The sequence below is a fragment of the Crocodylus porosus genome, unplaced genomic scaffold, assembly GCF_001723895.1.
Source record: "Crocodylus porosus isolate Cpor-Errol unplaced genomic scaffold, CroPor_comp1, whole genome shotgun sequence".
NCBI classification, from domain to species: Eukaryota; Metazoa; Chordata; order Crocodylia; family Crocodylidae; genus Crocodylus; species Crocodylus porosus.
This window is the reverse complement of record NW_017728907.1, coordinates 53,604,245-53,616,829: the sequence shown is the minus strand read 5'-3', so window position 1 is coordinate 53,616,829 and position 12,585 is coordinate 53,604,245. Positions and strand designations below refer to the sequence as shown.

Here is a 12,585-nt window from a genome sequence, read left to right as displayed (position 1 = left end):
CTGTATTCTTCATACACACAAAGTAGTTGAATCCTGCTTTAACTGTAGAACACGCAATTCAACCATAACTACTGAATCATAAAGTGCTTCAGTAAAATTTCTGTATGATCAGGAAGTCCAGTACTGCAAAATGAGAAAGAAAAGTATCTTTTAGCCTTCTTATATGATCGAATTCAAGAGCCACAAGGAAAACAGGAAATAATTTTTTAAAGAAACGATGCAGCTGAAATATTTATAGAACCCTAGGACACTTGTGGCACAATAACTGCTTTGTTTTCGACTGTTCAGTACTTAGGCATTCCATGATTAATGTACTTTCTACTCTTCACTTCTTCAGCCTGTAGCTCTTATCATAAAATTGAATACTGAAGTAATCCCAAAAGAGGAAGTTTCCTTGCATGTATTTTCCAGCTAAGTATTTTATCAAGAACAATAGAAGCAGCTTAGTATAGGAGTTTAAAATTTGCTATCTTTTACATCTGAAAGGTGTTCAAAAGCAGGTCTGGCATAAAAATATTGATCATTTAGTCAAAAGAAACTAGAATAAATTTAAAGTTTTCTCCATTGGACACTGTTTGTAAAATGAAAGGCTAGGACAATTGTATCCAAGAGATCATCATTTTATCTTTTCTGTACTTACTGTCTGAGGATTCATTTTACCCGTCATTAGAGCCAGCAAGTCAGCATCAGCCATTGTAATTGTACAATCAGCCTTCTTATCTGTAACACAGCAAAGTTAGACTGTTTAACATCAAGTGGAGAAAGAGAGATGAAGTTTGTTAGTTTTAAGCAAGAGCCATTTCAAAGCTCTTGATGACGCAGGTGAGTTATGGGAACAAAGAAGTCATAGTCTGCAGGATCACATGCTACTTAACAACTCAGGAGATGATGGAAAGAAGGGGGATGAATTGTCAACAGGTAATGGCATCATAACTGATCAATATATGTGAAGAGTTGTGTCAGCAAAAATTTTGATCAAAGATGCTCTGTTGCACAAGGATCTACTAGAGCCCCAAGCAGGACTTCTACCAAATAACCTATGGAATCAAGCAATATTCAAGTATAAACATTGTAAATTCATTAATAAGGAACAGAGGGATTGGATGGCATTGAAACCTAAAGTCTTTTTTCTTTAGTCTCCTGGGACTACTAGGGCATAATTAGAGCTAGGCCATGCAATGGGGAGTCAACATCTGATGACTGCTGGCACCCTGTAAAATAAGCTTGCAGTCACAGACCAATTCCAAGGATTAGGAGTCCTAATAGCAAGGAGGCAGGAGGAACAGAAACAGAGCGATTGAATACACACTCCTCTTAATGCTGGTCAAAGGACTTCAGTGACATTAAACTGCCCACTAAAATCCCTGGATATTTCTACACGTGCACATGCCAGGGCCTTTCAATTAACTGAGTCTACTCCGAAGCAGTGGACCTCCAGTGGAAAAAAGGTATGTGTATAAATGCCCCATGGCTCTAATTGGGAAGGTTCTAACTTGGTACAGGCAGTCCAGAAAAAAAGCCATAAAAATATCTTATGTGGGAGGATACCTTTGGTACCTTTAAGAGGCTTGAACAGGCTGTGGAGCAGCCAACAGGTGCAGGAAGCCTAACAAGGAGGTCACGTGACTGCAAGAGGGCCTCTGGATTGGAGGATGGAGCTGGGCAGCCTCCCCACAAACCCAGGCCCTCAGTTGAGCTGGCAGTGGCATCTAGAGAGGGAGAGTGACAACACTAGCCAGCTGGAGCTGCTGCTCCCAGAACACCTGGAGGACAGGGTAGGCATTATGGGGATGAATGAGGTTCCTGGTCTGGGGAATGACCTAAAACTACACCCTTCTGAGATGGTGTAGTGGGGCTGTCCATGGCAGGATGGTCCCCAGGAAGTGCAACACCAGTGCATCCCTAGGGAAGGGTATGGGGCACCATAAAGCCTCAGCCCCCACGACCTGGTGGGTTACCCTGTAGAGGAGACAGGTGTTGGGTCTAGGCATGTCAGAGGCCCAAGGGGCATCAGGCCTAATATCCCTGGTGAGGGGGTGGTGCAGTGGCCCCAATGAGAGGGCATGTGTAAGTAGGCTGTATAAAGTAGGGTCTGCATTGGGGGGGCCTGAAGGACTTTGTACAGACTGGCCTAGAGATCAAGTGTGCTGTGTCTGGAAGAGCCCAAGAACGTGGACCCATGAGAGGGAGAGGGCTAGCTGCTCAAGAACCAAGCCAGGAAACCCTCAAGTGATCAATGCTGGGGCCAGGACCAGAATGGTCAAAAGGCAAGGACGCCCACCACAAGGGATAGCCAGAGCCAGGGGTCTGGAGTTCTGACTGGTCTAGAGGCAAGGCCAGGGCCTGCAAGGCCAAAGGTCCCCAGAGGGGGGCAGTGCCGAGAGGGAAAGGTGTCTAGGGAGTTTGCAGCCTCGCATGATGGTGGAGGTTAGGCCTCCTGACTAGGTGGGATCCAGGTTGGGGTTCAACTTATCAGAATGGAATGTAATGGGGCTCAGTGTGGGGCCAGATCCATATAGCGATGCCATCTGCGAGGCGTGGGACACAGTGTAGGAGTAGCACAGAGCTGTGTATTATATTTTTGGCCTTGGGCATTAAAATGGGCAGCCTCCCACCTATAAAGTACTTCCAAAGTTACATCAAAGGCATGGCAGGAAAGTGGGTGGACTGCCCTAGAATGTGGGTGGGCCAAAGATTCAACAGGCCTCATGGTGGCCCCATGTCAGATTTCTGAGCACATCTTTACAAATCCTGATAGAGGAGATATGCCAGCACAGGGATGAACATATTCCTGGGCTGAGCTTAGCATGCACCATTACAGTTTGGAAGTAACACAACTAGTCCCTAAGTTGCCCTAGTTCAGGTGACTTAGCCTCGTCATAGCCTCTTCTCCTCCTGGCTTACAAGTACTGTGCTACTTAAGTGCTACATGTGTTTTAGTTCAAATAAAATTACCCTGAACGTTCATCACTTAACTAGTTTGGATAGTCCCTCTAGAACTAGCCTGATGCATACTTGAGAAAAAGCAGATTCCAACATGGCACTGGCTGTTCTTTATCCTGGATTATATGGAGTAAAATTTAAAAATTGTGAAAGGTGCTGAAGACATTCACTGATATCAGAACAGATCCATATAGGATGAGTTAGAATGTGAAAAGTTAACATTTCAATTGAAAGGCCTTTTTTCCTTCTTTAAAACATTTTTGATTGTTATTATCAAAGTTAATTTTTAAGTAAAAGTAACAGTCACTTTTTATTTTCTCTAAGGCACTTCCTGGAGATACAAATCACTAAAACTTCAAATTTCAGGCATTTCCTGCCCAGCACTTCTCAAAAGGAGCGGGGTGGGAGTGTTTGTTCCAAAAGTTCTCAGAGCTGCAGCTGCTGAACTGGAAGGCCACAAGGTTTAAGGAACTCCGAGACCATCTGAAAATGCCTGTGTCCATTATTAGTTTTGTGGATGGATTTTGATTACAATTGGAAAGACAAAAACATATTACACAGTAATTTTAGGCAGCTTCTAGAATTCTTAACGCCTGGACTGGCTGTACATTAGCACCTTTTAAGTGGTGTAAAGCACTCATTATTTGGTTTAAATTATGCCACTCCAGAGGGCAGGTTTCTCTCGAATATGCCTAGTTTTGCTCCTAGTTGTTTTATTAAGCTGTGGCCACTCCAGGTTAACTATTCCGCCCAAACTGAAGTCCTCCAGCATCCCAGAATGCAGTGGCACCTCAGGCAAATGGAGACACAAAGGTGCAACAGGGCCAGACATGATGCCCTGTCTCTTGGGCATGTTGGACAGAATGAGTACCACAGTTGTGGAGCTCCTGATGGCTGACAGCCTCCTGACAGCCCCCACTGCCACTGAGACCAGCTCTGTTCCCACTGGCCCAAGCACAGCGGCATGGAGCACCGCCACCCATTGCTGCTGGGATGGGCTTGCTCTGCCCAGTGGGAGCAGAGCTGGTCCCAGCACCAGAGGGCACTGCCCCCAGACTGACTTGTTTTGCCTAGCAGTAGCAGAGGCGGTCCCAGGGGGAGGGGGCAGTGCTCGCCCTACTGCTGACTGGCTCATTCTGCCTGGCAGAAGCAGAGCTGATCTTGTCCCCAACTCCCAGTCCTCCCCAGCCCACCAAGCCTCTAGTGGCAAATCACTGATGTGCAGGTGACAAGCAGTCAGAATAGGTTTTTTGTCTTAAGGTTCAACTGCTCCACTAAACCAATCGACACTAAGTTGATTAGCACTTGTGTGGCTGTCAGCGTAACAAAACCATAGTATAGTATAGTATAGTACAGTACAGTACAGTACATGTAATTGCTCTTTGAAAGCAAGAGCAGCATAAAAATCTCCTTTGAAGTAACATTATCTTAGTGATATCAACTTCAGTTATATAGTTGTACTGTTTCCAATAACAACATTATAAAAGTCAAATTACCCAACTCTCTAAGGTATATTAAGTAAACAAATTCTAGGTTTACTTTAGGCTGCTTTCTTTTCTCCACTTCAGTGCAAAAAAGACATTTGTCAGATGCTTACCTCTCTCTTTTTCCAATGCTTTGGATGCCTTTTGTAACACTCAAAATTCACCAATCTAGCCAATGTTCATGTGTATTCTTTCCCTAATCCATGTACTTTTACACGGAACTTGAAATCAATGCCTACTTTAGTTGATAGCTAGGAAAGTACCTAGATGGCCAAATTTTATCCTGTTTCACTGGATTTGGGAAATAAAGGCAGTGTATACATACTGGCCCACCACTAAGAATAGTCCAGCTCCATCCTCTTTTGAACCCCTCTTCAGGGAGTTGAAGGTGGCTATTAAATGCCCCCCATGAGTCTTTTCTTGAGACCAAGTAAGCCCAGTTCCCTCAGCTTCTCCTCATAAGCCATGTGTCCTGCCCCTAACCATTTTCATTGCCCTCTGCTGGACTCTTTCCCATGTGGACCACCCACTACAGAAAAGAAGATGTGGACAACACTGGACACAGTACTCCAGATGTGGCCTCACCAGTGCCAAACAGCGGGGAACAATCATTTCCTTTGATCTGCTGGCAACATGCAGCCCAGTATGCTGTTAGCCTTCTTCACAACAAAGGCACACTGTTGGCTCATGTTCAGCTTATTGTCCACTATAACCCCCAGGTCCTTTTCTGAAGAGCTGCTGCTTAGCCATTTGGTCCCAAGCCTATACCAATGCATGGGATTCTTCTGTCCTAATTGCAGGACTTTAAACTTCTCATTGTTAAACCTCATGAGATTTCTTTTGGTCCAATCTGTCAAGGACTCTCCAAATCCTTGCCCTACCCTCCAAGCTACCTTGGTGTCATCTGCCAACTTCCTGAGGGTGCACTCCATCCCATCTTCCATGTTGAAAAAAACTGGCTCCATGACTGACCCTTGGGGCACTCCACTTGGTACTGGCTGCCAACTAGACATCAAGCCTTTGAGCCTGACAATCCAGCCAGTTTTCTATCCACCATACAGTCCATCCATCCAACTCATACTTCTTTAGCTTGCTTGCAAGGATTTTGTGGCAGTTAGTTCCTCCCCAAGTTATATGGCACTATTCAGGCTCTTCAATTATTGCATATTTAAACCGCAAAGCCTTTGAAAAAGCCAACATTTTAAAGTAATGGGAAATAGGAAAAACATAAACTTGACAAAGAACAAAAGAACAATCTTTGTCCTACAATGGACATTTAAAAACAACTTCATCAGAGATGACTGGTGACTATAATAATAACAACAACGGCGTTCATTCCCTTTTTAACTAGGCAAGTTCATATTTTGTACTAAACCTTCAGGGGCTTGATAGCCTCTTTTGATACAACATAGCAAATCAAAATGAAAAAAGACATGCATCACAACAGAAAAGTATGAGGGCTGACCTGAATTAACGTCCACAGAGCCTTTCCCATTTTTCACATCTACGATCCAAGTTGCTTCTTTACCACCAGGACCATCTTTTACTTTGAAGGCAAAAACACCACCAATTTTCTTAACAAATTTTTCTCCCTCCTGTAACAATTATGGACAAGAACATTTACAAGACAAATCATTCCTTTCAGTTAATCTGTGCTGGCACAATTTCTAAATAATTTTATTTATACTGATATATTAAGGTACAGTAAACAAACCTTTCTATTATTCCGCTAAGGTTCATACAAAATAATATAATGCATATGGTACTTTTTGAAAAGTGAAAAATCCATTAATTTTAATATCACTGGAAACAATTGCTATACTTAATGTAGCCATTCCCTATTTTTTAGGGCTTAAGATCTCCCAGCATATAGAAAAGTTTATTATGAAAAAAGGATAAGTAAATCCAGTCTCAGATAACCACTTACAAGCCCTCTGCATTTCAAGAAGCAAAGCCAATGGAACACATGGGATGCCAATGAGAGGATATTATATTATTGGACAGGAAAATATTAATTCTTTATAAACAACAATTGTTTTTTTAAAAACAACAAACAGCTTGTTCTGTACTTCTTGCTTTCAATTTGCAGGCCATATGATCCCTCCCTACTGTCATAGCAAGAAGCAAGCAGCAAACAAGAAAAATGCTGAGAATTACTAACAGTAACTAGGTAGCTATGTACATTCATCAGCCATAATGAGGTACAGTTTTAAAAAGACAAAAAAAAAAAAATCAACTTGAAAGTTCTGAACTCAGCATTTCTCTAACTCATTTTACCCTCTGTGAGTTTCATGTATAAAGAGATTTTTTGCTGTTTCTGCAAATTAAAACTTAATTTTAATGGAAGAATAAAAACACTTTCCTATAAATAATGATCTAATAATAATCACAATTTAATAATGACTTAATAATTTCATACCAATTTAATTATGATTTAAATATTAATACTAAAATTAGATCACTTTGATTTGTACATGCATACAAATCTGTATTCCTATTATTTCAAAGGAGTGGTTTACCCCACACATGCACCAGCGGTTCCAGGAAGAGATTAACACCAGGTGTTTGGTGTAATTACAGGATTCAGAACACAGATTCAAGAGTTTGCCAAAGGCCAGAAAATCTATTTAAGCACAACCAATCCAAGAAACACCAAAGCCATTTCCACAAGCAACTGGAAAAACTTTATTTTACTACTTTGTTCTTCTGTAATGAGATACTTAATTCTTTGCCTTAAATATACCAGAAGCCATGCTGGGGGAAGACTACTTCTCTCCCTACCTCCTCACCCAGCCAGGAGAAAGTAAGAAAGCTTCTCTGGTGAATGCAATTCTGGGCAACTGAATCCATTACAAAGTTCATAGCAGTAATGAACAGTAAGACATACATCTTTAAGATATTTCAGTGCTTTGATGAAGGGTTGCGCATCAGCCTACAGGACTGAGCAGGTAATAAAACACGTCATCAGGGCTGAAGAGATGATGATTTTAAAAAGTCTGCAAGGGTTGCTGCCACTACTGTCATCACTTCAGTTGAGGTGTCAGGAGCTTTCCAGAGTGCCACCAACACTTGCTGGGGCAGCAGATTAACAGAGAGTGAAAAAGAAGAGGGGGAGTGGAACCAGCTCCCAGCCTCGAGACAGACAGAACTCTTTTATCCAGGTCCAAAAAAAAGAAAGAGGCAAATCCCTGCCCCTACACCAAGGCAGCCTCCCTACCTCCCCCACCCAACTAATGGCAACCAGCTTCTTTCATGCCCCATATAACTTATCCTTTTGGTAGACATACAAAGGAAACCTACTTTCCATTTTAAAATATGCTGAAGTTCAGCAAAAATTGGTAACGGTTGCCTGGAAAGGATGCCTTCCTACTGAAGTCCCTGTTTTAATAAATATATAGCAAATTCATCTAAGTCTCAATAAAATATGGCTTTAATGGTAGCTGGAACATTAATCCAGAGGAAATCTACATTTTATTTTTAACTTATCACTTACTTCAATTGTTAAATCGATATGAAAACGCAATAAGCTTGACAAGGATTTAAGGAGTGAATTAAGGGCAGAATTCCAGCCTCTGAGCCCAAAGTACAACTGAAATAAAGTTAAATTGTCCTTTAAGATGCTTTTTACAGAAATGAAGTGAGGTTACATACCTCTTCAAGTTTCTTTTCAATCTCTTTGAAGACGAGATGTGCTTTAAATCCATCAACAAGCGCACTGGTGGGAATAGCCTGGATGCGGTGGTTGCTGAAATGAGAGAAGAGAAACCCCCCATTTGACTCACTTAACTTTTAGACAATGAAGAACGAGCCGATCTAGACTGGAGTCAACTCCTCTTGAGCTATCGTAGCTTGAGCTAGAGTAGCAACACTGGAAAACATCCCGGTAAAAGAGCAGCCATGTTAGCAAATGAACACGGTGTGCTAATGCCAGCTTGTACCTCCTGGAGCAAGTAACCCACGTTAAAAGCCCTCATCTCACAGGGGCAAGAAAAGAACTCAAGGAAGGAAAGACCATGCGTTAAAAATAATCCATATACACACACAATATCATAGCTTTATCTTAAAACAGCAGTAGCAGTGATTGATATAACCATATATACTAGATGTTATTTTATTACAATACATATATTTTTTGTTAAAATGCTTACATAGTTTGTAAAAACAAAAGCAGCCTCGTCAGAGAAGGCCATAAAGTCAGGTAGGGAAGAGACAGGAACAGCATTCCACAATGCTTGAAAGACTGGATCACAATAAGAAACCCACCCACTTTCCCAAGGATATAAATCCCAACTGACTGACAACTTCCAAGTCCGTGAGGGATCTGGTTCAGTCCTGTTCCCAAAGTTTCAGTTCAACAAAAAAAAAAAAAAAAAAAATTAAATAAAACCAGAGATCATTTATTGAAATATTAAAACCAGCCATCTACAAATATTGGGCATAGGCTAGAAGGCAATTTGGAAAAAACTCAGCAAATTCAAAAAGGCATGCTGCCAATCTGCGTGCCACCCACCTCCCGTCTCTCAAATCCCCCAGCTAGTATAGGTGAAAATCTATGGGCATTTATACACATACTTTTCTGTCCCGCGCCGCTCTGGAGATCTGCCACTTCGGAACAGACTCGATTAATCGAGTCTGCTCTGCATACAAGTGAAGGCAAACTGCGCTGTGCCACATGGAGTTGTATAAGTGGCAAAATGCACATCAGCACACAGAGAATGGCAGTGGGGAGCTTTCGAACTAAAGCACCTCTGATGCGTTTTAGTTCAAAAGTGCACCGCCGCCATTTTCTCAGCGCTGACGCACATTTTGCCACTTATTTTGCATGCGTTGTAGCGCCAGGCTCTTTTCAAAGCGCCTGACACTTAGAGCATTTCTACACATGCATCTGGCTCCCCACAACAGCACAATGTAGGATTTTGGGATAAATGTTTATTTTTACATTTTCAGGTGCAAGCAAAAAAAAGTTTGGGCTGTAAACTTGTTTCCACCTCTTATCAGTAACCTACCAACAAGGTAACCTGTAATCTGGGTGTCAGTCTCATCAATGCTAAATAAAGAAAAAGGACTGTTTCCTGTCACTTGCATATGGCCTGCCTGTTAGTACACCCCAGTATGCCTCAGCCTTTTCCCCCACAGAGCAATTAAACTACTACTGACATTCAGCTTGTGGCACGCTATAAGCCCCAAGACTTTTTGAAGGGTTCTTGGCTAGAGTCTTCTCAGGAGGCCTGGCTGCAGGTTCTTCTGGAGTCTTGTCTGCTTTCTTAAAGAAAGTGTCCAAGGAAGTTTGGACAGATGTTCTCCAGGGAGATGAGCAACACAGCAAACATTGGATCAAGCACTGTAAAGTCGAAACTGAGGTCAGAAAGTTGAAACAGGGTGTCATTTATAAACGTAACTCGAAACGCTGCAAGTTGAGGACTGCCTGTACTGCAGCCTTGCAAGTTGCTCCCCATTTTAAGCTCCTCCTCTCTGCTCATCTGCAAGCTTTCCCATCCTTTCTGCAACGTCAGCATAGACTCCCTTTGTTTCTACTGTTACACTGCAGCTGGGAATGTGCAGCCCCTTCTCCCCAAAGGCCAAGGACTTCCAGAACTTTTTCCTGGTTCAGAAAACAGCAGGAGGTTTAGCTGGAGCTCTAAATCGCTGCACAGAGCTCTGAAAAGCTGGGCAAGAAAGGAGACAGGCATGCTGAAAACATGACAGAGATTTTAAAAATGGGAAAGGACAGGCACTGGGAACCTCTAGCAATAGAGTTCAAAACTACCAGACATTGCAACTGTTAAAAGGTAGTGCTATTATGAGATTGTTGCTAGAGATGATATGCCCTTCAGGGAGAATTGTTCTCTCTTACTGACAAAAAGTCAAGATTTTACAGGCAAGTTCAAATTGGATGTGGACAAGTGTAAAGCTGTGCCAAAAGGGCATCTTTTACTTGGAAGGCTTTGTAGGGTGGATGAAGCCACATGTATAGCTTATTACAAGATGCTGCATTATTAGGATTAAAATAAATGCATTGCATTTTCCTAGAGGCAGGGATTTTTTGGTGATATCTTATTAAGCCAACTGTATAGCAGGGGGGAGATGAAACAAACAAGCCTTAAAGCCCATATTTCCATTTATCAAGTCACTTCAAGCCTGCCTAAAGTTGTGCTCTTATTATCTGGCTGTATTTCCAGAGAAACGCATTAATAAAGCCACTAATCATAACATATTTTAAAATGCCTTTAAAAAAACAGTGCTTTTTACACCATTGTGAAATAAAAATTCCGATTAGGCTGTTTTTAACCATGAAGTGCAGCTACCTTTTCCCCTGTTATGCAACCAGTTGCACCACAGTTGCATAACGAAACAACGCAAACATCAAAGAAGTGCAGTTCTTCACTAGGCTAATCTTTGGCATGCCAAGTCTGTGGAAGGAAGTTACATAAAAGGCAGAGAGCAGCTGTCCACACTTCGTTTGCTATACTTTGCTTTAAGAATAGGGTGATCGTACATCCCAGTTTAATTGGGACAGTCCTGGATTCTATAGGCCGGTCCTGGCCAACTGGGCAAAAGTCCCAGGCCGCAGTCTGGCAAGGAGGTGGCGTGGTGCAGTGTGCCAGGCAGGCGGGAGGGCAGGCACCACCACCACCGTGCGGGAGCAAGGCAAGAGGACATATGGTCACCCCGAGATGCCATATCTACACACAAGGAGAGCATTCCCATACTAACATATCTTGAAAGACATGCCTGCCTTCAAAGAGCCTGACATTTAAGACGACAAAATGGATAAAAGGATGTCAGAAAAAGGACACTATGTAAACCATTTCTTGTGTTGCTTTATTGATGCCCGCTGCCAGATCTTCTGGGAGTCTATAAATTAAAATCAAATGTAAACATAAATATTAAGATAGCAACTCTGTCTGCTTTAACCAGAAAAATCCTTGTTTAGTACTGCAAAGGTTAACCAGCACCCTGGGCAAACACAAATAGATGTCTCGTGCAAAGCAGCCTAAAGGTGACTGAATTCTGGCAGATTGATAAAAAGGATCAAACACTGCCAAGAACACCAGGCCACCAGTTGCCTTGTATAATGTTTTTGTTTTTATTTTCAGCTTTTCAAGCCTCCACATTAATGAAAATCAAACTTTGTTTCAGTCACCACTCCCCTCCCTGAAGTGACCTAGTGTAATTAGTTTGAATTTTAACTACATTGCAAAAACATACTAAGAACCAAGAGAAGAAAGCATTCCTTGTCTCCCTCTTTGCGCTGGTGTACTTAACAGACTAATCTATTTTAATCACAGCCTCCATGAAGATCAGCATTTTAAAACTATATTATATGACCACAAAAGATTCTGAAACAAAAACATTTTGGCCTGTTACTATAATACCACAGCTGCAGTGTTACAGTACAAGAGTATGGCATACCACTAGCCAAGACTGCATAAAACACAGGAAGGTTTAAGACTGCCACAATGAGTACAGCCATGTATATTACAAAATGGGGGAATTTCTTCATGACCCTAACCAGTAGGCACACAATAATAAAGGCTGCTCATTCTGATCATTTGATTTCCTATTTTTAAATCTTCCTAAATTCTTGGCCACGATCACCTGTGTCAGGACTTCCTCAAATTGTCTACCGCCATTCCCCCGCCCCTGCAGTTGCCTTTTTTTCCCACCATGCCTTTGTCCATAGATCATGGGACAGGAAAAATATACAAATGCAAATGGATTTATGGGTAGTTTTATTAATGTATGTAAATGCATCTTGCTCTTAATTCTTGTTTACTTAATTTTAAAAAATTCTGTAGCTTATCTCCCTTGTATAAAGACTCTCACGAGCCAATAATTCAAATTCTCTCTCCGTTGAAAGTCATGGTTCTTTAATAAATCTATTTGGTATCTATAATACTTTTTTCAAAGGGGAAGGTTCTTGCAAATGAGAAGAAACACCAAGAGCAAATATTCTACATACATTAGTTACTAAAGCCACGGGATAACTTCCTATCCACAAAAGTATACAAGAGCTCTACTGAATATTATTAATCCTCTCTCATTTATCAAGATTTCAGAAAGCACTAATGAACCTTACACTTCCTGGACTTTGAAATTCAAGCACGTCTCTGCAGCGAGGGATGAAATCCTGGCCTCAGTGAAGTCAATGACAAAA

At 41.8% G+C, this 12,585-nt stretch overlaps 1 protein-coding gene across 2 annotated transcripts in view; it reads right to left on the bottom strand.

The window, feature by feature from the left end:
- The window catches only part of SCP2 (sterol carrier protein 2), a 19,494-nt gene that overhangs the window by 2,008 nt on the left and 4,901 nt on the right, over positions 1-12,585 (bottom strand). For both annotated transcript variants that reach the window (XM_019531444.1, XM_019531445.1), the window contains exons 3-5: positions 8,079-8,172; positions 5,893-6,022; positions 641-720 (exon numbers count right to left, since the gene is read on the bottom strand). In XM_019531444.1, coding sequence (XP_019386989.1) covers positions 641-720; positions 5,893-6,022; positions 8,079-8,172 — 304 coding nt within the window. The remainder of the gene's footprint in view (positions 1-640; positions 721-5,892; positions 6,023-8,078; positions 8,173-12,585) is intronic.